This window comes from Aedes albopictus, chromosome 1, assembly GCF_035046485.1.
Source record: "Aedes albopictus strain Foshan chromosome 1, AalbF5, whole genome shotgun sequence".
NCBI classification, from domain to species: domain Eukaryota; kingdom Metazoa; phylum Arthropoda; class Insecta; order Diptera; family Culicidae; genus Aedes; species Aedes albopictus.
The window spans coordinates 258,557,344-258,581,738 of record NC_085136.1 but is presented as its reverse complement, the minus strand read 5'-3'; the positions used below and the strand labels follow the sequence as shown (position 1 = coordinate 258,581,738).

The following is a 24,395-nucleotide window of genomic DNA, read 5'->3' as shown; positions in this document are numbered from 1 at the left end:
AATGTCATGGCATGCTTAGCATCACACTTGCTTATGTCCCTACTTCAACATCTCCTTCCGCAGAACGTTGGCGGACACACCGAGGACACTAATTAATTATTCAGTGTTAAAACGAGAGCAAAAAAACACCGATTAACTATAGACCAGAATAATAGTTATTTTTTTTTGCCTAAAATAAAACGATAAAAAAGGTCTCGGTAGTTCATTTTTCTTCTCAAATTTCGACCGGCATTTCCCTTTCTCGATTCCCTCACCAAGGTTGAGAAAATATATCAAAAGCTAAGAGACAGAAGCCTGTATAGATATTATAGTAAAACAATATGTTATATTAGTGCAAAAGCATATTCAAAATGATGAACATTGAACAACTGAGTGGAACGATTATTTTAAAAAGTAATCGATTAGTATTTGCTTTTAGGAAAACACAATCAAAACACAGCTAGAAACAAACTGAACAGGAGACAAAGGAAAGGAAAGTCAACACCGGACTCGAGCCGGGTGCTATATATCATTATGCTCAGTTACCTATGTAAAAGTCATTTTTGCGCGTCTTGTTACTGCTGAGACCGGTGGCGGAGTCGGGAAAGAAGCTGACGCCGTCCTTGCCCGCTGAACCGCCGGCCCCGGCCGTTGCGTGGTTGTTGTTGTTGGTCGTCGAGGCAGTATTGTGGTTTTGTTGCGAAATATTTGCGAATGATGTTAGCAGGATACTGGTTATGCCCTTCTTACGCACTGGAACTAGCGATGTGTGTGTTTGTTTGTGAATTGGTGGGATGCGGCCATCAAACCGAGAGTGCGCGTCACCGAAGCGAGATAGAGGACACGATATAAAAAAAAGAAGAAAAAGACACAAAAGGAAACGGGGGGCCCATTGTGGGGCCGATTAGCTTCTTCGGTGGTTCGGTTTCGGGTGAATGGGATCGGAGGAGAACAGGGATGGAATGTTTTGACCTATGGGGATGGGGAAACCAGTGCGACAATAAAGGAACAATGGTGCGTTTTATGCTTAAGCGTGATAACCGCGATTGGTGAACACACATAGCCAGTGTTGAGAGCCGGGGGATAGGAAATGCAGAATATGGCGGGCTGGGAATTAGGATGTGTGAGAAATGCGAAATCTTAAGCACCGACTCCGTGGCAAGGGAATATGAGTGAGTGACACACGGCAACAAATTTGCTGAAATGCCTGAAAGCGATTTCTAGCTTACCTCTCGTTTTCGCCTGGCCATCTTTGGACAGGTCCGTCATTGTTTTGATGTGAAGCAAATAGTTTCGGCCCTTAGATTTCAGCAACTTCGGGCTGGTGAGCGTCACTGAACCAGCCTGCTCACTAAGATCCATGCAAGTTGCCAGCTCTATGGGGCCCACCAGAATCTCTGCATTCCTTGCCTGGAGATACTCTTCGCTCAGTACGGGATTTTCGACAAAATCTGTAAAACCGAAATAATGTCAATTCGCAAAAATGGACGCTGATTCACAGTTTCAGACTCACTTTTTCCATCGCTAGATCCGATATTGAAGTTGATCGACTCATCGACGCGATTGATCGACTGGGTTTTGCGCCGTGAGCAAAGCCCAATAGACTTTTGTTTCAGCAGCGTGACTTGAATGGCCGGTGGGTTGGTGCAAGGTTGATAAAGAGAAAACTTGAAATCGATGTGACCCAACGAAGTGCACTTTGGCAGGTTCAGCTCGATGAGATGTTCGTCCCAGGTGGTACTGTGGACAATAAATCATATGATTATATTTGAGAGGAGATTGCGAGATAATACTTACGCATCGTTATGTAGCCTCCATGTCTTGGTCAGATGGGTGTCATCCCCGGGTCGAAGATGTTGCGGATGACGTCGCTGTTTCTGTGCCTGTTCCAACTCGCTCCAACAGCCGGGAACTTCTGCCGAGTACGGAGTCAGCATTTCGTTGAACAGGGTCAACGAATATAGTACTTTCAGGGTCGGAAGTGTAAGCTCCGGCTTGTAAGCCAACAGGATATCTGCCAGATGATTCTCGCCCAATACCTGACCTGCCCCAACTGCGGCAGTAGGCATCTGCGGAGGTGACGACGACGTTGAGGGCGTTGCATCGTATTTCAGCAGATTGGCGGCCGTGCTGGAAGTTGCGCCGTCTACTTCCGCGTATTGTGATCGATCGGATCCGGTTGCGGTCTTGCTACCGTTACCAATCATGGTAGCCATATCGTCATCCCGCTCGTCACTCGAATCCGCGTCCAAATCGTAGAACGAGTAGAAATGTAGACAACCTTTAACCGTACAGCCACACAACCGTTCCAAACTTTTGCAATACGTCGCCGATACAAAGCGGTCGTCCTTTACGCTGGCTTCCGAAACAATACCCAACGTCTTCAGCGAGAGTATTCGCAGCTTCCCGTCCTCACACGTCATCACGAAAATTCCGTTCTCGGTATCGGGACCTCCGAAACTTCGACCACTACTGTCACACTTTGGTAGCATCACGATTTCAACTGGGGTCTCCTCATCTGACAACAGCTTAACCGACGGATCATCCGGTTTCACTAAGCCCTCTTCGTTCAGATGGTACAGATACAATATCGTTTTCCATTCCTCCTCTTCGATCTCCTCCGGAATTTCTTCTTCCTGTTCGGCCTTCTCCCCTTCATCTGTTTTCTCCGCCGCTTCCTTCTCAATCGCCACTTCATTCGACAGTTCTTGCTTATCTTCAGCCGGTGATTTTGGATTTAACCGCAGTACCACCAACAAATACTTGTTATCACTCGACGGAATAACTTCAGCGATCCGGTAGTTATCGTGCGATTCGGCGTACATCGCCGGGATTTCGATGTACTGCAGCGGGATGCAGGTGATGCCGTGATTGGGCTAGAATAAAAATGCGAAATGCATGTTTATTAAATTTAGTAAAGTCAGTGTGTAGGAGATCGTGTTCTACAGCGCTCCTCTTATCGATGAAGAAATGAAGTTTACTATTAAAATATTAACCTAATTTAGATTCTCTTGTCGATCTTCATCTTTTTTTTTTTTTTTTTTTTGCTAGGTTTCTAGCTGCACTCTGAATAGAGTTGGAACCTCTACACTAGACCCGAAGATAGAAAAGAGTACGTAATCTTTCAGAAGCAGTTTGCCAGCCGTACGCGGAAAATGATATCCATTAAGACACTGTTGCCTACTGACTCAGAAAGTTACGGTAGAAGGTTGGAAAGTTTTCAATTGGTCAGTCAGTCAGGATTTGCCTATGTAGTGTTATGGGCAGTTGGTTTGTGTTTGTCGTCTTGTTAGATTTTGTGGTATGGTTCAATTTGTTTTTCTTCCCGTTAAGTCAGTTGTCGTATGTTTGTTTTTTTTCATCGAATCAATCAAACCCTGTATGTTAAAATATAGTCGATCCTGTGTCAAATTGTTTTCTTGATTTCGCTAATCGTTTTCTACTTCTCTGTGTTCATCTTTTGTGTCCTTAAATTGTCATCGGTCCAAAACCCACAGAAACATGCAACTGAACTTCTGATATTTTTCTGTTGGTGTCAAAATGCCATCTAAGAGATAAAAAAAAATACGTCAAGTTGGTCAGTTGATTGCAATAAAATTTTAAAATAATAAAGATTGCTTGTCAACTATTATGTATTCGTCCCCCTACAAATACTATGAAAAATGTTCAAATTCGTTCAATTGTCCTATCGGTCCTACCTAGATAAACCATGTCATTTTCTCAAGCGTAGCCTAGAAATGTCAACCTAGTCATAAACAAGTAACGTTGTTCAGTTAATAAAGCAGTCAGTTTTTGTCCAAAATGTCACGTCGAACGCATTGACGTCAACAATGCGTTTAAGTGTTCGCACGTTAGCTTCGAATCTATCAGCACAATTAAGTGCTGCAAATCTCCTTCCCACTATTAATTCTTCGGTCGATTTTAATTGCTTTATTTAAAGAAAATGTGACCAACTAACATTCTAAAAATTCGAAAAAGCGACTATGACATTAATGAATTACTAATCAAAATCAACCGAGAAACGGGAAATAGAGCCCAAACAACATTTTGAAGTCAGCTGGCTGTAAAAGGTTCCAAAACCTGTCACAAATCCTACAATACTTTTATTAGGATTTGTAACGATCATCAAAACCTTCTTAAATCCAACCGACTTGGAACTATTGCTTGGGAATAGACTCTAATGAGCCCTGGCGGATCCTCCATGTTTATCGAGCATGTCTGATGCATATGATCAGCCATACTCCATCTGCAGCAGCCGGTTCGTGATGAACCGTTGGAGGCGCATTAAAGTGTCAAAAAGGTGATATGTTTCACTAAAGAACACTACATTACAATAATCAAAATGAAACTCCTTCACTTTAATACCGTCAACCCCTGCGAACTTGGCCAGGGTAGATTCTCTTGTCGATCTTCATCTTGGATATGTAATATCAACTGAAATCGTTTTTATGCCGAACGTCCTTATGTCAAATGACCCAAATGTTCTTATCCCAGTTGAAGCGAGCCTACGAGGGGCTTATGCCAAATGTCATAATGCCAAACGTATACAAGATCCAGATAAGACACCGTTGTGCAATACTCTGCTGGATAGTGTCAAATATGGCATCAGGTCATTTGGCATAACGATTATTTTCATTTATTATTATTAAGGCTCAAGCATCCGTCATCATTTTTCGGAAAACGAAAAGCAGTTTTTTCATTGCAAATCAAAACAATGACCATGAAAATATATTCACTGTATTCCATTCCTCATGTGGAATGCAGTGAATACATTTTCATGGCAAAATCTTTTAATTTGAACGAGAAAACTGCTTTTAAATTCTTGATGATGGCAATAATTTCAATGACAAATGGTTCAACGTTAATGGACATTTCGCATACGCGAAATACACCTTCCTTTTTATGCCAAGTGTCTGTTAGGCCATATGACTTTATGTTAAATGACACAAACCCCCCGTATAGTTCTTCTGTAAGGCTGACGATTCTCTCAGAGCACACCTTTGCGCCTTCCGCTTGTATCGTCGGAGAAGTTCTACCAGAAGGTCAACACGTCCCACGACGGCTTCGTGCTGCGAGCCGAAATATTCAACGATAAAGATGGGAGCCTCTCGCCGGACGAACGATGTGAGGTGATCGAAAGGTGGAAGCAGCACTTCAATGAGCATCTGAATGGTGTGGAGATCGCAGACATGGAGGACTAAGGCAGTGGGATAAACAACTACGTCTGTGATGCAGGGAGCACCAACGAGCCAGCTACCACGTTGGGGGAAGTTAAAGATACTATGCAGAAGCTCAAGAACTCACCATACGGCAAATCCTCCAAAAAATGCCGCGCATACCAGGTCCCAACTCACCACCTGTTCATCTCATCAACTTCAAGGCGACGTACGAAAGTATCGACCGCCAAGAGCCATGAACAATCATGGACGAGAACGGCTTTTCCGACTGATGTACGGTGTACGGTGTATAGCTGCGCAAAGGTTTCGGGCGATCTGTCTAGTTCGTTCGAATCTCGCAGGGGACTACGACAACATGTCTGTTGTTCAATATCGCCCGGGAAGGTGTTACACGACGAGCTGAGCTTATTAGCCGCGGCACTATTTTCACGAAATCCGGCCAATTCGTCGTGAGTCACGAAAGGTCGGATTTCCCGTGACTTTCTAGCAGAACTGGTCTAGCCGCACAAGTTTTTCATATAACATATTCTCAGGTTCAGCTTCTAAAATTAGTTGTAGGCGATTGAATTTAGATATGACGAAATGAATTTTTCAACACTGGGTCGGACTGATGATGAACGCGTCGAAAAAGAAGTACATGCTGCCTGGGGGGACCGCGAACGACAGGGCAAGCCTAAGCAGCAGTGTTACGATAGACGGGGACACTTTCGAGGTGGTGGAGGACTTCAAACAGATCCTTGTTAACAATAGACAACAACGTTAGTCGTGAAATATGGAAGCGCATCATCAGTGGATATCGGACCTACTATGGGCACCGCAATAACCTGCGGTCAAAAAGGATTCTCATAAGCACTAAATGTACCGTGTACAAGGCGGCGGTTCTCTACGGGCACGAGACCTGGAGGACATGCAGGCACTCGAAGTGTTCGAGCGTCTTGTGCTTAGGACCGTATTAAGCGGTATGCAAGAGAATGATGTGTGGCGGAGAAAGATGAACCACGAACTCGCTGCCCTATACGGCGAACCTAGCATTCGGAAGGTGGCAAAAAACTGGAAGAATACGATGGGCAGGGCATATTGCGAGAATGCTGGACAACAACCTTCCAAAACTAGTGTTTGCAAGAGATCCGGACGGTACAAAAAGACAAAGTTGTTTGGCATAAAGTTACCTACAAGAATACTAAAGGTTTTAATTATTGAACGCTCACAGCGCCACCTAGTGGCAAAAATCGAGAATTTTAGATTTCTGCATAAATTTGACTAAGTTTTACCATACAAACTTCAAGCTCGTTGAGCTTGACTTAATCGATTTCGCTCAGATTTTGAACGTAACTTCTGGGATTTCAAAACAACTGATTGAGGAGGTCGTATTTTCCCGGAAGATTCCCGGATAAACTGATACGATTGATCAAGGCGACGATGGATCGAATGATGTGCGTAGTTCTAGTATCTAGTATCTCGAGTCCCTTCGAATCTCGTAGAGGATTACGGCAAGGTGATGGTCTTTCGTGCTTACTGTTTAACATCGCCTAAGGAGAGCGGGGATGAACAGGAGTGGAATGATTTTCAGTTTCACGAAGTCCGTTCAGCTGCTTGGTTTCGCTGATGATATTGATATTATAGCTCGTAAATTTGAGACGATGGCGGAAACGTACATCCGACTAAGGAGTGAAGCCAGGTGAATCGGATTAGTCATTAATGTGTCTAAGACAGAGTACAAGATTGCAAAGGGCTACAGGGAGGAATCACCGCACCCGCCACTCCGAATTTCTATCGAGGCGGTTGAAGAATTCGTTTACTTGGGCTCACTGGTGACCGCCGACAACGACACCAGCAAAGACATTCAGAGACGCATTGTGACAGGAAATCGAGCTCACTTTGGACTCCGCAGAACTCTACGATAGAACAAAGTTCGCCGTCACACGAAGTCAACTATCTACAAAACGCTGATTAGACCGGTAGTCCTCTATAGGCACGAAGCTTGGACCCTACGTGCAGAGGACCAACGCGCCCTTGGAGTTTTCGACGGCGGAGTGCAGATGGAAGACGGGACTTGGAGAAGGCGAATGAACCACGAGCTGCATCAGCTGCTGGGAGAACCAACCATCGTCCACACCGCGAAAATCGGGAGGCTACGGTGGACGGTTCACGTCATCAGGATGTCGGATAGCAACCAGACTAAAATGGTTCTCGAGAGTCATCCGACCGGTACAAGAAGTCGTGGTGCGCAGCGAGCTACACTGAAATAATTCTAAGAGCCTATTCTACACATACATTGTACCCGTAGTCTGACACGTTCACATCAAATGCATCGTTATACGTATCATATCATAAACAGTTCCGATTGAAAAGCCTTCTAATAAAACTCAACGACACTTGCCGGACTTATATGCACATAACACGATTTATGCATTAGCTGTGCATATAACTTTGACCGGGAGGAAAAGCAACATTGGAAGATAAAGTGGAATACAGTTTTGCAGAATGTCGCAATTCCAGTAAGTGAGCTTCGTGGTTGTGTGGCTAGCGGCGTCGGTCACTTAGGCGTTGTGAGTTCGATTCCCGCTCGAGCCCAAGGAAACTTTTTTTCAAAATGTGAAGGATATTATTGGAGTTGCATATACATTGTCGTACCCAGCCCACATGATAGAAGCAAAATGCAAGACATATAACAATATAATGGCGATTTGAGAGTCATACCACATGCGTCGCATATAACTCTCACTTCTCATTTTCAACCTAGATTAGATTCATATGATACTCCAATAGTGCAGTAATATAGGACTGACATATAACTATGATCGGAAGAATTGGCTCAGTGTAGGTGGGTCGACCAAGTGGAGGACGATCTGCGGACCCTACGCAGAGTGCAGAACTGGAGACAAACAGCCATGGACCGAGTGGAATGGAGACGGCTACTATGTACAGCAGAGGCCACCCAGGCCTTAGCCTGATCGGTAAGGTAAGTATGTAAGCGCCCCTCAGGCTATCTTGACATAATAAAAATTTTCTTGAAATTTGCCAGTTCCGTTTGAGCGTGCGCCGTCTGCGACGCAATACCAGAACAAAAGAGCAAGTCATTCGGTGAAGACGCAAAAATCATGCTCTAATAAATTCAACCTTTATACAGCCCAAAAGAAGTTTGAAACGATTTATTTTTTGATTGACGAAACCGCGAACACACGATTAGGTAGGGTGGGGCGGGGCAAGATGGGTCGCGGGGCAAGATGGGTCAGTGTTATTTTCGGGCGCATTACTCATTTTTTTGATTATGGTAATAATTTTGTTAGATGACCAGCATGAATATACAAAAGATTGGGGCATTGATTGAAAAATTATTCACTCTCATTGGAAATAAAAAATAAAATGGTTTTTAGCCATTTTTCTTATGCGATACATTCCATATAATCTCCATATAAACGGCCGCGGGGCAAGATGGGTCACCTTCAATTTTGAACGTTTTTTGGAGCATTCAAAAGTTATTTATTTTTTATTACAAGATTATCTCATAAATGACTTCAATTAAGCGGAATGAACGCTCAAAATTATAACATAAAATTATGATATTTTTTTAGTGAAAACATCGATTTTCAAGTCGCATTAGGACCACTGAAATCGTAAAGTTTTTTATCTTCCAAATAAATTTATAAAATGTTTACTAGTAGCTCTTGTTTACTTACACTGAGGATACTGATCGTAAGTTTTTCATAGTTTACATATTATGAACCAGTTATTTTTATTTTTTTCATCATTTCATAGTTCTCGTATGCTTTTCATACATTGAAAAGCGAAATCCATAAGACTTGTCGTATGAAAAATCTCATAAGAAGCATCGTATGAAAATCATAAGATGTGTTATGAAACATCATTGCTAAAAAACATTAAAACCTTTTATTGGCTTCTAACCACTTCAACTTCCGAAGCGTCGATGGGCGAATGAGTAAAGCACGCACTCGCCAACTTTGACGTTCCTGGTTCGATTCCAGGTTGCAATTTTTTTTAAATTTGTGCAAAATATTTCACAAAAATATGTATGATAGTCATAAGACATACTTTCTTATACGTTTTAGGTATGATTTTCATACGTGAATGTAATGAAATTTATACAATAACAGTATGACAATAATAATTGGCGCTTTGAATCCAAAATCATAGTTCGGAACTATGATTTTCGCAAGAAATTCTTGTGGCAAAAAATCATAGTTGATTCGTATGATTTTCGGAGTTGCAGTATCCTCAGTGTAGTATGGATATGGAACATATATGAATGCGGAACAAATCTTATATTTTGACGTTTTTCGTTGAGAAAATGTGAATTACGTAAAAGGTGACCCATCTTGCCCCGCACTTTTTTCACGACGCAAAATCGATCACTTTTTAAAACTGCTTGTTTAACATCATATTTTGTATTTATTGAACTTTTTTTCGATTCTTAGCATAGCTAACTAGTGTATTAAAGAGAAGCGGGCGAATACAAACCAATACGATTTGTATTTACAAAGTTATGGTGATCCATCCTTAGGTGACCCATCTTGCCCCGCCCCACCCTATGCCTTTTTTTGGGATTATATTAACTAATTGTTCACAACTGACTATTATAGTAAGTTCGATCACCTTTCACTGCTTCACCTAATTCTGCTTTGCAGTTTAATTTGGCGGGAAAAACTACAAGTATTGCGAGAGTGTGAGTTCAACTCATTTGAATGCAATTGCGTTACGGATGCAGTACAGTCTGGTTGAGCTAATCCAGACTCCTAGTTTCTAAATCATATCTGTATTTAGAGACAGGGAATCACACTTAGAATATTCAGATGGTTAAAAGAATACATACCTCTGCTCGGGAGTTACAGGATGCTACGCTGCTGGCAGCCGTGGACAGAGTCGACGATACGTTCGTGTTACTGCTGCCCACGGTGCTACTGATGCTGGTGGCACTATCCGCTTGCGTCGATGACTTCACCGAGGTCAGCTGGGTTGACGAATTGCTGGCACTGCTGCCACTGCCAATAACAGACGACGGTGGAGTTGGTGGAAGTGATAAAATGCTGCTGGATCCCTTGACTGCCGGCTCCAAGAGACCCATCGGCGGTGGGTTTGATGGGGAATCATCCGGAGTCAGCTTGTCAAGGGAACCCACCGACGGTGAACCGGAAGCTTCCATCAGTTTGCGTAACGTGTCGTCCAACTTGGCACCGAACTGCTGGCAGAGCGCAGCATCGTCCTTTTTCAGTGTATCCAGGTGGATGAGTTTATCAATCGATTCCAACAGCTGGGACTCGGTGTTACCGGATAGGAACTTGATAAAGTCATCTTCGTACTTTTCGTCAATGGTGCTCAGAGAAGATTTTTTCGGTGGAATGACAGTTATACTGGAGACCGGATTCATTCGAAATTTTGGTTCCGCAACCTCATCTCCAGACGTCGCTGACTCTTCTACGTTGTAGACAATCAGCAGCAAAGTGGTTTCTGTCTCGTCCTTGTCGACTTCCGGCTCGGTGCTATTAACTCGAATTCCACATACAATTTTGGTTCCAAGCATTTTCGGCTTCAGTGAAAGCGATGCTACCTTAGATTTGTTAACCACTCCTGCATGCTTCAAGTAGTACGTCGAAAGAGCAGTCAGTTCTATGTTGTTTACAACAGCGTTACAACTAATCGTAGTGGTCGTAAGAATGTCCGGATGGAGCTGCACTTTGAAGTTGAAGACTTTGACAAGCTGACGCTCTACGTTCCACACGGTAACATCCGCTGAAGGAATTCCAGTGCAGAACACATTTCCCCGATCCCCAGACGATATAATGGAGAATCCTTCGGTAGATACTGCCGGACTCGTGGCATAGGTCACCGAAAGCGGTACATTCTGAGTAAATTCTCCCTTCACGAACGGACACTCTGGCGAGTGTCGCTCGTGTTCACTCCACGGTTCGTCGGTTTTTTCCCAGCATACCAGGCACACGTTGCACGTAAAACACATCGCCCGATCGTCATTCCCATTGTCTCCCGGAAAGTGATAGAACCCGGCCTGGGCCATCTGATCCGGCAGCACCCACTTGTAGTCCATGTGGGGCCAACCCTCGAACGTTTGCCGCCGGGTCGCTTCCGAGAACATGTAGAAACGATTCAGGGCCGATGGTTCCGTGACACGGGCGCCCTCGAGCAGATCCGTCAACCGTTCGTTGATGGCCGAGGCAATCGCCAGCGCTGGAATGTGGCGATCGAGTCGCTTCAGCTGCATCACCATTTCGCCGGCCACCATCCGGAGCGACGAATGGGACAGCTCCAAACAGATCGTTTCCCACTGTAACGAAAAAGAAAATAATTCAATGCAAGAGTTTGTTCTCCTAGCTTCAAATAAGCAACATACCTTCTGCGCTTTGATGCCCCGCTTGGCATGCTGCTGGGCTTCGCCGACTTTCAACGTCAGCTCGTTGATAACGTCTGCCGTGTTTTCCAGTCCATGCTGTTCAAGATTCTGTAGGCACTGCAGGAACAGTACCGCTTCCGATAGGAGCAGCTCTATCCGGATGATGTCGTCCGCTTGTGAAACAGGCGCCTGGAGGATGGTGTCCAGCAGCAGGACACCGTTATAGTCGCCCCGCAGCGACACGTTTCGGCCGTTCCAGAACAGGATTTTGTCCTGGTCGGGCAGGTAGCGACATTGTGCCGGGAGATTTTCTGTAATACAGGAGAAAACATACGCATGGAAATGTTAGAAAATGTGATCAAATTATAATAATTGGCCAATTGTTGACCAGTGTAAGAAACTATATATTATAAATCGAACTAAACTGCCGTGAATCGCATATCAGTCCCATCTTTGCTGTATTTCCTATGCAAATGGGACAGATATGCGATTCACGGCAGTAAAGTAATTGTAAATGGCTGAAATAGAGGCGTATACCCTCAGTGTACCACTTACGAGTGTAGGAAACAAAGTTCCCTGCAAAAATACGCTCTTTTTTCCACGGATATTCAAAATACAGTAGACGTTCGATAACTACAACATGTTTACGTTTCACTTACTGAATGGAATTCGATAACTGCAACAACTGACAGGCGTCAAAGAACTACCACTTGTTGCAGAATGCAACTAATGTGCATTCGAAAAACATCGCATTGCATTAAAAGTGTATGCGAAAAACATCGCATCGCTGTTGACATTTCAGTTTGACGGATAGCGGTGCGATAACTGCAAAATGATTGCATTTAGCGGACTTGCAGTTAAAAAGCATTGCAGTTAAAGTGTTTGCACCGATTTATGCCAATAAACATCATTTTCGAGACAGTGAGCGGCTATTATGGAACACGAGCGGCTACTGGTACACTGAATGTCATTTATGGGCAAGGAGGCCAAGCTGTTTCAGGGGCGTTTCAGAATGCTTCAGATGCGTTTATACCTAGGGTGCCCAGGGGTTTTCAGGCGGTTTTAGGGGCGTTCCAGAGGGTTTCAGGAGCCTTTAGAAAACAATCTATATCGCCTTGAAAAGACTTCCAACGTTTTGAAATTCCTCTGAAACACCTCTGAATCTTCCGGAAACCATTTTAAAATCCCCCTGAGACACCCTGAATCCACTGAAAATCACCTAAAACGTATTTTAAATATATTGAAATTTTTTCTAAAAACCACCTTGAATCACCTTTAAAATTCACCTAAAGCCTCCAAAAATCCGCTAAAACGTCACCCTTGAAACATCTCTGGAACCTTCTGGACAACTTCCTGAGATATCCAGACTGATGGGATTTTCGAAGCCCTCCTATAACTTCCTGAAACGTCTAGACTCTAGAAATTTCCCTGAAAACCTCCTTTGAAATTTCCGAAAGACCCACTTAAATCTCCAAAAATTCCTCTGGAACTTCCTCAAACGTATTGGAAGCCTTAAAGCCCCTCTGGAACTTGAAATTCCTTTAAACTCCCCGAGTGGAAGTTTCACATAAGCCCGGAACAAATCACATTTTCTTCTTTTGTCACAGTGCCCTTTGACTCGCCAAGGGGGAGGACAATAAATAATAAAGGTAACACAGCGCAACATTATTTTGTCTCAAAAGCAAACTTATGTGTCTCTGACAGATTTTGGGCCGCTGAATCCGAATCTGGGCTCAGATTTGCTCTAGCACGTCACAACCCGCATAGAGAAATACAATTTGTATTTCAGTCCACACAATATGTCTCTTTTATCTGATACCACCTGATACTGTTACTGTACCACGGACAGTTGCTTTTCTGTTGAAACTATGAAACTCGAAGCATTCGATCAGAAAAAACGGTTTATGTAAGCCATTTCATGTTGTAACAGCATATCATATTGTGCAAAAATGGTCAAATATGGTAAGTGGGGGCAGGATGGGTCACCTAAGAAATGGACCCCTATAACTGTCTGAATATAAATCGCATTTCTCTGTATTCTACCACGACTCTCAGATACACTAGTCAGCTATGATATAAAAGTATAGAAAGGTCATAAAGTTTGAAACCTGTTTCTTGACAAGCAATTTTCAAAACATGACCCATCTTGCCCCACTTCATTTTTACGGGGGCAAGATGGGTCAGCTATCAGGAAACTCGATTTTTCTCCAACAAAAAAATACTATATCTTCTATTTTTTCTCTATACATCTAAACTTCACAGACGTAAAGATTACATAAAAAAGTGTTGAAACATATCGGTAGATTATTCTCAGAACTAGAAGATTTTTGTTCAGGTAGCCATGAACGGACTTTGAAAACCTATATTTTTTGTAGGAAAATTTCAAAAATAGTTTCGATAATGTAGATCACAGAATAGCCTTTCAATGAAGAATAAAACATTTTCAAAAACTATGCAAACATACCGAAAAATTAGGGTGACCCATCTTGCCCCGTCTACACAATACACGTAATTATATGGAATGTATAGCATAAGGAGTATAACGAAAAAATATTTTATTTTTTTCTGTGCAAGAAACGTAAAGAATTTTCAAAACAATATATCACTTTTTTGTGTATCCACTTCGTTCATCTGGGAAAATTATTGAAAGATTCAAAAAATATATAGTACGGTTGAAAACGGTACTGACCCATCTTGCCCCCTGACCCATCTTGCCCCCACATACCATAATATAAGAGTGAAAAATCGGAAGGCATGGTGGCAATATACAATGACCTTTTCTCAAACGGTTCGTGATTATTTTTGCGCAACATAATTACACATGCGTATTTCACTGTATGCTACTTAAAATGGACAGTTTGACAAATAGTTGCTTACATTGGTACCTATCTGTAACGATTGAACTTTGCAGCTTTCAATTTTGTAGAAAAGAAAAACAAAATCTTTCGCCCGTAGGTGGGGTGACAACAAACTGTAAATTGCCTCGGTTAACGGTTTCAAGCGCATGTAGCGGTCTTGATTTTTCAGGAAGAATGTGTTGTTAATTAAATCGTCAACATTATTTACCTTTACGCACAAAATTAACAAGTTTGACGATATGGTGCTTGATTTTCAGTGAACTTGCATAAACAGCTCTTCTTGCAATTCTTGTTCTTGTTGACTCTTGAGTCTTCAATATTGCAAGCTTGGCTAATAATAATTTCAAAAAATAGAAGGACAAATTGTGTATCACAGTGGCGATTCCCTAACCTCAAATCTACCTGTTCAACGAATGTAAATTCTTCAATTTTCTCAACAAACTGGCTTGTAATTTGTAGAAAATAACGAGAATAGCCGTTTCCGTCCATTTGCAATTTGATTCTGATCCTGAATGCTCCGCGATTGCAAGTTTTAGGGTCGTTGAACAGGTAAAAAGTGAGGTTACGAGACGCCACTGGTGTATCAACTTCCTTCCTGAAAATAGAAATCACATATATCAAAAACAACAAAAAAGGACCATGACGCTTCTTTGTTTGATCACGAAAAGTATCGGTTCTTGTTGGCACCACGAGTGTGTATCTTTCTCTGTAGAATAAATATACATTTAAGCCCCGAGACCTGACAGCAATCAACCAGATGATCACAAGGTTGTGCATTTGCCCAGGGACCCTGAAACGCATTAAAATACATTGAAATTTGTTGTCGTAGTCGCAATCGGCTGCGCTACACACCTAGTTACAGCACCTAGTGACCCTAGGTAATCAGTTTGTTTGTAACTGTCAAAAACTTATTCCCGACGCCGTTATAGTTACGCGTGAGAGTGGGAGTGTGCGTGTGCGAAGCCGCAAAGAAGAATATCAATAACAGCAAATCCACGAAAATCCTTTGGACGCGCACTCTCACTCTCACTTTCACGCGGCACTATGGCAGCGCGGTAACCAGAACTCCTACAAACTAGTCGTATTTTTAATAAAGCTCTTATTACTTGTTAAAGTCTGCCCAAGTTATTCCTGTCCTAAAACCCGAAACTCAATAGGTTATGGGCTCAACACCGAAGGATTTGGCGTTTGGAATTCCACAATTCCGAGGACACGGGGATCAGTACGAGAACTGGAGCTACAGAGTTCGATTATTTCTGGAAGCGGCTGGTGTTTCGGAAGTGCTAACCGGAGTAGCACCAGGTGTAGCTGCCGCAAAAGGGAAGTTTGAAGAGTTGTACCATAGAGCGAAATCGGTGCTGGTGAGCTGTCTGGCTGATGAATGCCTGGAGGTCGTTCGAGAGCGAAAAACGGCAAGAGAAATGTGGACTAGTCTCGAAACGACATTCGCGAAGAAATCAGTGGTCAACCAGACGCTCGTGAGGAAGCAATTGTCAAGATTAAGAATGGAAGATAGAACGGACATGCGAACACACCTCCTGGAGTTCGACGGGCTCGTGCGCAAGCTAAAGACGGCTGGAGCTACGTTGACGGAGGGGGATTTGGTGTCGCAGTTGTTCCTGACACTGCCAGAATCGTACGACCCGTTAGTCACCGCCTTGGAGAATGTACAGGAAAAGGTACTGACACTGGAAATGGTGAAGCAACGACTATTGTCCGAATAATCCAAGCGATCCGATCGACAAGGCAGTTTTGGTGAATACAGTCCCACGGCCTTTACAGGAAGATTCTAGGAGCTGAAAAAAAAGTTTACTGGAAAATGCCACAAGTGCGGAAGACGTGGACATGTCATGAAAGATCGCTGGAGACGTTCGGAAGAAGATGATGTATATGAAGAAAAGGGAAGTTCAAATGCTGCGGTTAGTTTTGTAGCTGATGCGACCAAAACATGTCTGAAGATGAAGCTTGATTCCGGGTGCAGCGACCACCTAGAGTGTGACAAGTCGGTATTCACAAGTATCCACAAGTTGGCAAGACCGGTGGATATCCAGGTAGCGAAAGATGGACAATGTATGATAAGCAAAAATGATTGGAGAAATTGCGGGATTGAGAAGTAACAAAGGAATTGAGATGAATTTGAAGAACGTTCTGTACGTGCCAGATCTTCGAGAGAATCTCATCTCAGTGCGAAAAATGACGAAAGCAGGCATCAACGTTGTATTCAAGAAATCCGAGGCCCTGATGGAGAAAAATGGTGTAGTGCTAGCGACGGGGAAGCTCAAAGGAGGTCTTTATGAGCTGGAGCTGTCAAAAAACCAAAACAGAGCCTACTATTGTAAATTGGAAAGCTATGTTCAAGGTAAGTTGGTTCGAACAAAGCCCAATGAAGCAGGCGTACGCAAAAAAAACCTGCCTCAAGTTTCTGGAAAGGTTGTAACGAAAGAACCGTCATCGAAGCCAAGAGAACACTCAAACACTCAGCGGAACATACGGTGCTGGACAATGCAGGAAGGATGGCGCACAAATACCAAAATGGCGATTCACACCAAAGTTTTGCGGGAAAGGAATCGTGCTGAAGTCGGATTGCCGGTTCGTAACAAGGTCTCAAGATTTGAAGACAACTTGGAGAAGACCACGGATGTTCGATTGAGAGGGGGTGTTGTCGTAGTAGCAATCGGCTGCGCTACACACCTAGTTACAGCACCTAGTGACCCTAGGTAACCAGTTTGTTTGTTACTGTAAAAAACTTATTCCCTAACCAGAACTCCTACAAGCTAGTCGTATTTTTAATAAAGCTCTTATTACTTGTTCAAGTCTGCTCAAGTTATTCCTGTCCTCAAACCCGAAACTCAATAAAATATATCTAAAAACCCCTTGAAGCATCTTTAAAATTTACCTCGAGCACCCTAAAATCCCCTAAAACGTCAGCCCCCTAAAACATCCCTGGAAATTTCTAGAGAACTTTCTGACACCTCTGCAGATTCCTTCAAAACCACCCCATCACCTCCTGAAACGTCTTGAAATTTCCCTGAAACCCCCTTGAACCTTCTTTGAAATTTCCCAAAAGACCCACTGGAACCCCCAAAAATTCCTCTGGAACTCCCTCTAACGTCTTGAAACGCCTTGAAGCCTCCATAAACCCCTTTAAGGACAAACGTCTTGAAATCCCGCTCCAACATTGCATCAGAACTTTAGACGCACAAATCTCAAGAAGCAAGCTTCAAACAACAGTATATTTTATTATTTCGTCCTTGCTCACTTGGAATAAGCATATAATAAGAATATAAGGTGCGCTGGTTTTGTTTACCAAGAGATTTGTGCGCTCGAAATCGTGAGTAGGTGTCAAAGTCGGCCATTGTGACAGCAATTTTGGGATTCTAACAAGTCTGTCCTTAAACTCCTGGAAATCATAAATAATTATTTATCGATATTTGCGGCTAAATCAACCGAGTTTCAAATAATTAAAAAAAAACGTAAATCTACAAATACTGGCGTGAGTGAAAAATGGACAATTGGAGCCCCTGAAACGCCTTGAAACTCCTCTAAAACACCTCCCACAGAAAAAAAACGTGTTAGTTAACGATTCTTTCTGGATAACGTTGATCCAAGTATGCTGCCTATGATCGCATAACTGTCCCATATGAATAGGAAACCCAGCAAATATGGGACTCACATGCGATCACAAGTAGAATAAGTCAGGTAGAAACGTTCGATTCCATTTTTTTTAGTTCGATTTCGCAGAATAATTTTTCTTTTTTTTAAGGTAACATCGGTGAATAGTGCTAAAACCTCGAAACTAGACCTTGAATAGGACATAGGACAGGAATCCTTCTGAAGCAGTTTACCCGACGTGCACGGATGGGGTCGTTATACGAAGAATTTTTCTAGCTACTTCAGAGAAAGTCTTAATGCACTTAATCATGATTTCCGTTACAAATAAGTCAGATATTCCTTGAAGGATTTCCTAAACAAAAATTCAGACAATTTTGCGAGCTTTTTCAAGAATCTTTCTTCTAGAAATTTTCTAAGATCTACCAGTAACAAAAAAATGGAATCTCTAAGCTTTTCAGTTAATTTCAAAACAAAGCCATAAGGGAACTGTTAGAAAATTTTAACCGGGTTCGGTCGCTAACTCCCCTCAAAAATCTATCAAAATCCATGACTTGTAATCTTGGTTCTGAAAAGAAACTTAAGAAATGCAAGCAATGGTTACATGTATTTCTCCTAAGTTTCTCCAAGAACGTTATATTGGTCTACCTAGTTCAAACTAATTTCAACAAAAAATTCTTACCACCAAAAATTCCCTGATTGACCCCATAATTCTCTGATAATTCCAGGTTTTTTTTCCAGGGTAAATAAAATTCCCTGATAATTTCAGGTTTAGACACCCTGCTTTACCCACTTAAAAATCTCCTGTCGAACTTTTTGTCGCAATCAAGAGAAGAAAAGTACCCCAAACGGACAGTGGCAAGAATATTACCACCAGCGCTGGTGGCCTAAACGGGCAGTGGCAGCTGTATTGTCACCTAAAGAAGCTCGAAGTACGCCAAATTGGCAGTGGCAACTATATTGCCACCTAGATTTTTGAGAGTTTCATACATTGCATACATTTGATAGTATGCGTAGACACCTCGTCTAGTTTTCTCAGTCTTATAAAGGGTTAAGGAGAAACATCAGAGGATACAAATATGGCAGCCACAATGGAAGACTTGGACCCCTATTCACGTTTGCAAGAGCACCAATTTTGAAAATTCGTAGACAAATACGCTCGATTTGGGAAAGCTGCCTCTTTTTGCAAGTGAGCAAAGCCAGGATAAACATGTGCGGCTTGGTTCGAAGCTTTGTTCGTCAGATTTGTGCCTCTAAAGTTTGTATGCAAAATTGCAATGGGATTTCTTGATGTTTCACCGTAAAAGGAGATTCAGGGGCGTTCCAAGGGGTTACGTGATGTTCGAGAGGGTTTCAAAGGGTTTTGGTGGATTACGTGGCGTTTCAGGGGTTTCGTTACAGGAGGTTTCTGGGGCGTTCCTGAGGATTTGAGGTCAATTAGTTTCAGCGGAGTTCCAGGACAAATCAAAAAGAAGATTCATAGGTTTTCAAGGTGGTTTAGGAACGTTCCAGGGGGTTCAGGGATAGTTCAGAGAGTTGTAAAGACGCTCCAGAGGGTTTTATTGGCGTTCCAGACGTTTCCATGAAGTTTCAGGGTCGTTCCAGGGGATTTCAGGGCTTTACAAGGGGTTTCAGGGATGTTTCTGGAGCGTTCCAGAGGATCTGAGGGAATTTCAGAATGGTAAAAGACTTTCCAAAGGCTTTCATGCGCTTTCAGAAGAGTTCCAGGGGCGTTTCAGGAATTTTCTGGAGGGTTCGAAGGCGTTTTAGGTATGTTCTAGGGGTCTCAGGGGGTTGCAGTGACGTTCCAAGGGAATTCAGATGATTTCAATGGCGTCCTCTCAATCCAACAAAAATGTCTTCAGAACCTTCCTGTAATTTTCTGATACGCCATTGAAACATATTGAAACCTCCCTTGGAAGCTATTGAAACCACCGGGAACCCTTCTGAAACTCCCATGAAACTTCAAAATGAAAATTTGACTTATCGAAATATTAAAATTTCAACTACCATTTTGAACCGTTCAACACTTGGCGACGATCATTTCTTTTAGGGAATGGAATTGATCGGAATTCAAATTCAATGGTAAGTGTAAGAAATGGCTAGATCTAGACAATCACTGGATATTTTTCTACACGCAAAAAAAAAACTCCACCTGTTCAACAATTGGCGATTTACCCTACTTTTTATTTGACTCAGCTTGATTTATAAAAGTGATTCATTTTATTACTCAGCAGCTGTATAGCAAGTTCATGAAATTTCCTGACTTTGCAGCTGTATTCTGATGGAAGCAGTCATGGAAGTTACATATAGACGATTCATCAAAAGAATAGGACCACTTCCACACTACCACAACAAAAGTATATTTTTGGATATTTAATTCTGAATACTAAAATACTAAAAAAATTCTGAAGAACCAGTAATTCTATGAACGATGACATTGTATGCAGGCCATACGGAAGCATATCTACTGAATTGGCCCTAAACACTAAATAATGGTCTTATTATTTTGTCTGACTGATATCTGAAGTTTAAATGCTATGTATCGTATCCAATAATTTCCACACATAAAAATTCTCATAATTTGATTAAATTTCTACCCAATCGCTATTGAAATTTCCACCCAATCGGTTCACTGGAAATCAAGCACCGTATCGTCAAAGATGACCGTTTTGCATTGAAATCGACTGCTAGTTTTATTGTTTTATCGTGAACTGTATTTTTACACGTTCCAAATAACATAAACTAGCCGAAAAAGTTCTTATAGCTTTGTTTTAGACGAGCACTTCATCTTGTATTGCTTGATTCATATCACAACAGATACAACTAGAGACGCACTCATTCATTCAGACACTGCCAACACCCACAGAAGAAAAGAAAAACTAAATAAAGCCACTTACCGGAAACGCGATAGCTCTGCAGGATCACCCCGGAGTTCACGTCGAGCACTTTAACCTCGCCGGCCCGGGTAAACACCAGGATCACATTCAGGAACGGATGATAAACGATCCGAACCGATTCGGTATCCACATTCAGGTAGCCATCCTCTTTCAGCCATTGGTCATCGGCGGCACCACCACCGTTGGCCATTGCCTACTGCTGTTGCTGCTGCTGCGTCTGGCTGCTTCACCAGTCGGAAGTAGGCGACTATGAAGCCAAGAGGGAAAATGACGCCCCTCCTCGCACAGCACTTTTTTTTCAAACACTCGCACTCTTCACTTGACACTCTTAGAAAAAGCTAGAAATAGTAGTCACTTCCTGTTCGAAATTGAAAATTTGCACCGTCGACGTATCCTCTTCCTGATTTTTTCATTGTTGTTGGTGTTGCGTAGATCACCATCGCGCCGTGGAGATTTTCGTGACATGAAAAGAACCAGATAAGAAAAACAACAAATCGAAATTAGTATACAGGTGATTAACACTGAGATGGTTGTGAAATTCGTACGTGAAAACGACGACGATGAACGTGGAATTTTCTTTCTAGGGCACTCAGGATTAGCAGCAGATGTTTCCAACATCCGCCGCCATTCGAGTTTTCCGCGAAAGAAAAAAAAACTAAACTGCCTATACTTTTGTGGAAAATAAAGAAACTTCAACTGCAGCAAGCAAACTGCGATGTCTGACTGCCCGATCGGTTGCGCTGTCAAAGAACGATTCAGACATCTAGCGTAACATGTGGGAATGGCTTTGACATCAATGGGATTACTCGAGGCAAGGAGAATACATTTTACTAAGGTGGCGCAGATAAACATTGCAAACCACTGGTTGTCTCTTCCATTCTTCTGGTGTTCTTATGGAACTGAAATAGTGACGTCACTATTTTAGTTGCATAAGAACACCAGAAGAGTGGAAGAGACAACCAGTGGTTTGTAATGTTTATCTGCGCCACCTTAGTAAAATGTATTCTCCTTGTACTCGAGGGGCCCCGATGCAAAGGAGTGTAAGCGGCGTAAGTGACCTTTTTGTCGATTTTGAGCCGAGCAAATCAAAAAAATCTTTAGATTTCAAGCTTTTCGGAGCTTATTTAAGTTATAACTTATATTAAGTCTATGGTGAACAACTTTGAGCTTCATTTAATCAAAACTGGGTTATCACCCCTTTGCTTAACCCCCTTTGCTAACCCCCTCACTTGCCACTACCGACATAATTAAATAAAAGTTTCCGAAGATCTGGCTTTCTCAGTCTTGGACTATTCAAAACGGTGAGTTTTGCTTTGCCCGACGTTTCGGCTCTATTATTGGGCCTTTTTCCAGGGGATACTATAAACATAGAACATTTAAAAAAAGAGTCTAGATATTCGCACTTCATTTAACAGATAATTTTCTTACGCTGTCAACCGCTCCTCGTTACATTGGTTTTGGTCTGATTTGAGGGGGAGCTTCTTGTATCTGACTTTGAATTTATAACATGAAAACACAGAGATTTCACTAATTTGAATGGACTTATTTACAATTTTGTTATAACTCAAATTCAGATATGCATACAAGAAGAACGAGGAACGATTAACAGCGTAAGAAAATTATCTGTTAAATGTAGTGCGAATAGTCTCTTTTATTAAAATGTTCTATGTTTATAGTATCCCCTTGAAAAAGGCTCAATATAAGAGCCGAAACGTCGGGCAAAGCAAAACACACCGTTTTCAATAGTCCAAGACTGAGGAAGCCAGATCTTCGGAAGTAACAGATTTCCAATCGCACTCATCCAGCTTAAATAATATACGTTGCGCGAAAATTTTCGAGCGCAAGTGCTCGTATACCACCGCCAGTACGGTAAATCATGTTTCGGCGCAGTATTCTTTGGTTCATTCGCGCACTTATTGTTAAAGACCAGAACGATTAAACGTACGAGCGGAGATCTATTAGCGATTTTGCACCATTTTCGCTCTCTATTTTCTTGCAACGGATAAGAATTATTTAAGTGAAAAGAAAATAGGGTTAAGTACTGTTCCTTTGAATTCCACTAAGAATTTGCATCCTTCGGCAGTTGTAAACAGTGGCATGCGCGGACCTGTCAACTGAAAAGGCCTATTCACTATCCTCTGCGCCTTTCCCACCTCCGCCATATGTTCCCTGAATCTAACCTCCAAAGACCGTTTTGTTTGACCAACGTAGACTTTATCACAATGGGAGCAACTGATTTTGTGAATGCCAGCCTTGTTTAGGGTGTTGACCGGATCCTTTGGAGAGCCTAATGAAGTCTTCAACTGATTGCTTCTGCTAGAAAAAACTAAATCGATCCCGAAATTTCTGAGCCTAAAACGTAAATTATTAGTGATGTGTTGATCGAAGGGGACTGACACTCGCTTCAAAGACTCTGAAATAGGGGTAAGAGTTGTTAGGGAACCTCGATATCGCAACCTCTCCTTTTTGTCGATGATGGCCTGAATTGTCCTCTCCTAGTATCCGTTGATTTTCGCTGTTTCGAATATGTGAGTGAGTTCCTTATTCTTCCCGTCATCGCTTAGAGGTAGAATCTGCATTCGGTGAACCATGTGGTGAAAAGCTGCCATCTTATGTTGGAAGGAGTGATTCGACGAATAGGGGATGACACGCATGGTATTGGCAGGTTTCCTGTAAATCTCGAATTCGAACGATGAACTGTCTTCCCTCTTAACTAAAACATCCAAAAATGGAAGTTTTCCCTTCTTTACGTCCTCGTGAGTGAACCTGATATCCTTATGCACATTGTTGATAACCTCTAGAACCTTAGATAAAGCTTCCCGTTTGATCACACTGAAAATATCGTCGACGTACCTCCACCATTTCTCCGGAAGTAAACCTTGCTCCTTAAGATTGGTTTCTAAATTTGCCATGAAAAGCTCGCATAAAAATGGGGATAGGGGATTTCCCATGGGGGCACCTTTGGTCTGCTTGTAGAACTGTCCACGGAATTGGAAGTAATTCTCATCCATGCACAGTCTGGCTAAACGTAAATAAGTCCTAACTTTTCTTTTCCAAGCTGCGTCAGACTTTTGGGGTAGTAACCAATCCTCGAGAAGCTTAAGAGCATCCTTTACAGGGACACTTGGGAATAGTGCTGCGACGTCGAAAGAAACCATAATCTCGTCCTCCTCGATGGATGATGATTCCAACAACTTTTGGGTGAATTCCTGACTGTTTTTGACCGAACTGGTGGGGAAGGGTTTTGGCATACTTTGGAACTCTTGGACTAACCATTTAGCCAATTTGTGGGTAGGGGATCCTTCAGCTAAAATAATCTCTCGCATCTGTTTCTTCCTTTAAACGAGCCTCTCCGATGATGGGTTTACAATCTTTCAGGGTCTTGTCTGTCAGCCTAATTAGTCCGGGTAGTGGGTCTACTCGTACATGTCTGTATGGTCCTTCGTTTATCTTCTTTTCCATCTTTTCGTCGTAGTCCTTCTTGTCCATAATAACAACCGCGTTACCT

The 24,395-nt window shown here is 42.4% G+C and overlaps 1 protein-coding gene across 6 annotated transcripts in view; it reads right to left on the bottom strand.

The window, feature by feature from the left end:
- The window catches only part of LOC109411403 (baculoviral IAP repeat-containing protein 6), an 86,764-nt gene that overhangs the window by 52,243 nt on the left and 10,126 nt on the right, over positions 1-24,395 (bottom strand). For 2 of the 6 annotated variants that reach the window (XM_029860329.2, XM_062846670.1), the window contains exons 2-8: positions 20,888-21,287; positions 11,521-11,831; positions 9,988-11,454; positions 1,777-2,855; positions 1,493-1,719; positions 1,209-1,430; positions 526-738 (exon numbers count right to left, since the gene is read on the bottom strand). In XM_029860329.2, coding sequence (XP_029716189.2) covers positions 526-738; positions 1,209-1,430; positions 1,493-1,719; positions 1,777-2,855; positions 9,988-11,454; positions 11,521-11,831; positions 20,888-21,077 — 3,709 coding nt within the window. In that variant the 5' untranslated portion in view covers positions 21,078-21,287. Of the gene's footprint in view, positions 1-525; positions 739-1,208; positions 1,431-1,492; positions 1,720-1,776; positions 2,856-9,987; positions 11,455-11,520; positions 11,832-20,887; positions 21,288-21,432; positions 21,643-24,395 lie in introns of those variants that run through there. The other 4 variants (XM_062846669.1, XM_062846668.1, XM_062846667.1 and 1 more) reach the window with 4 other exon arrangements.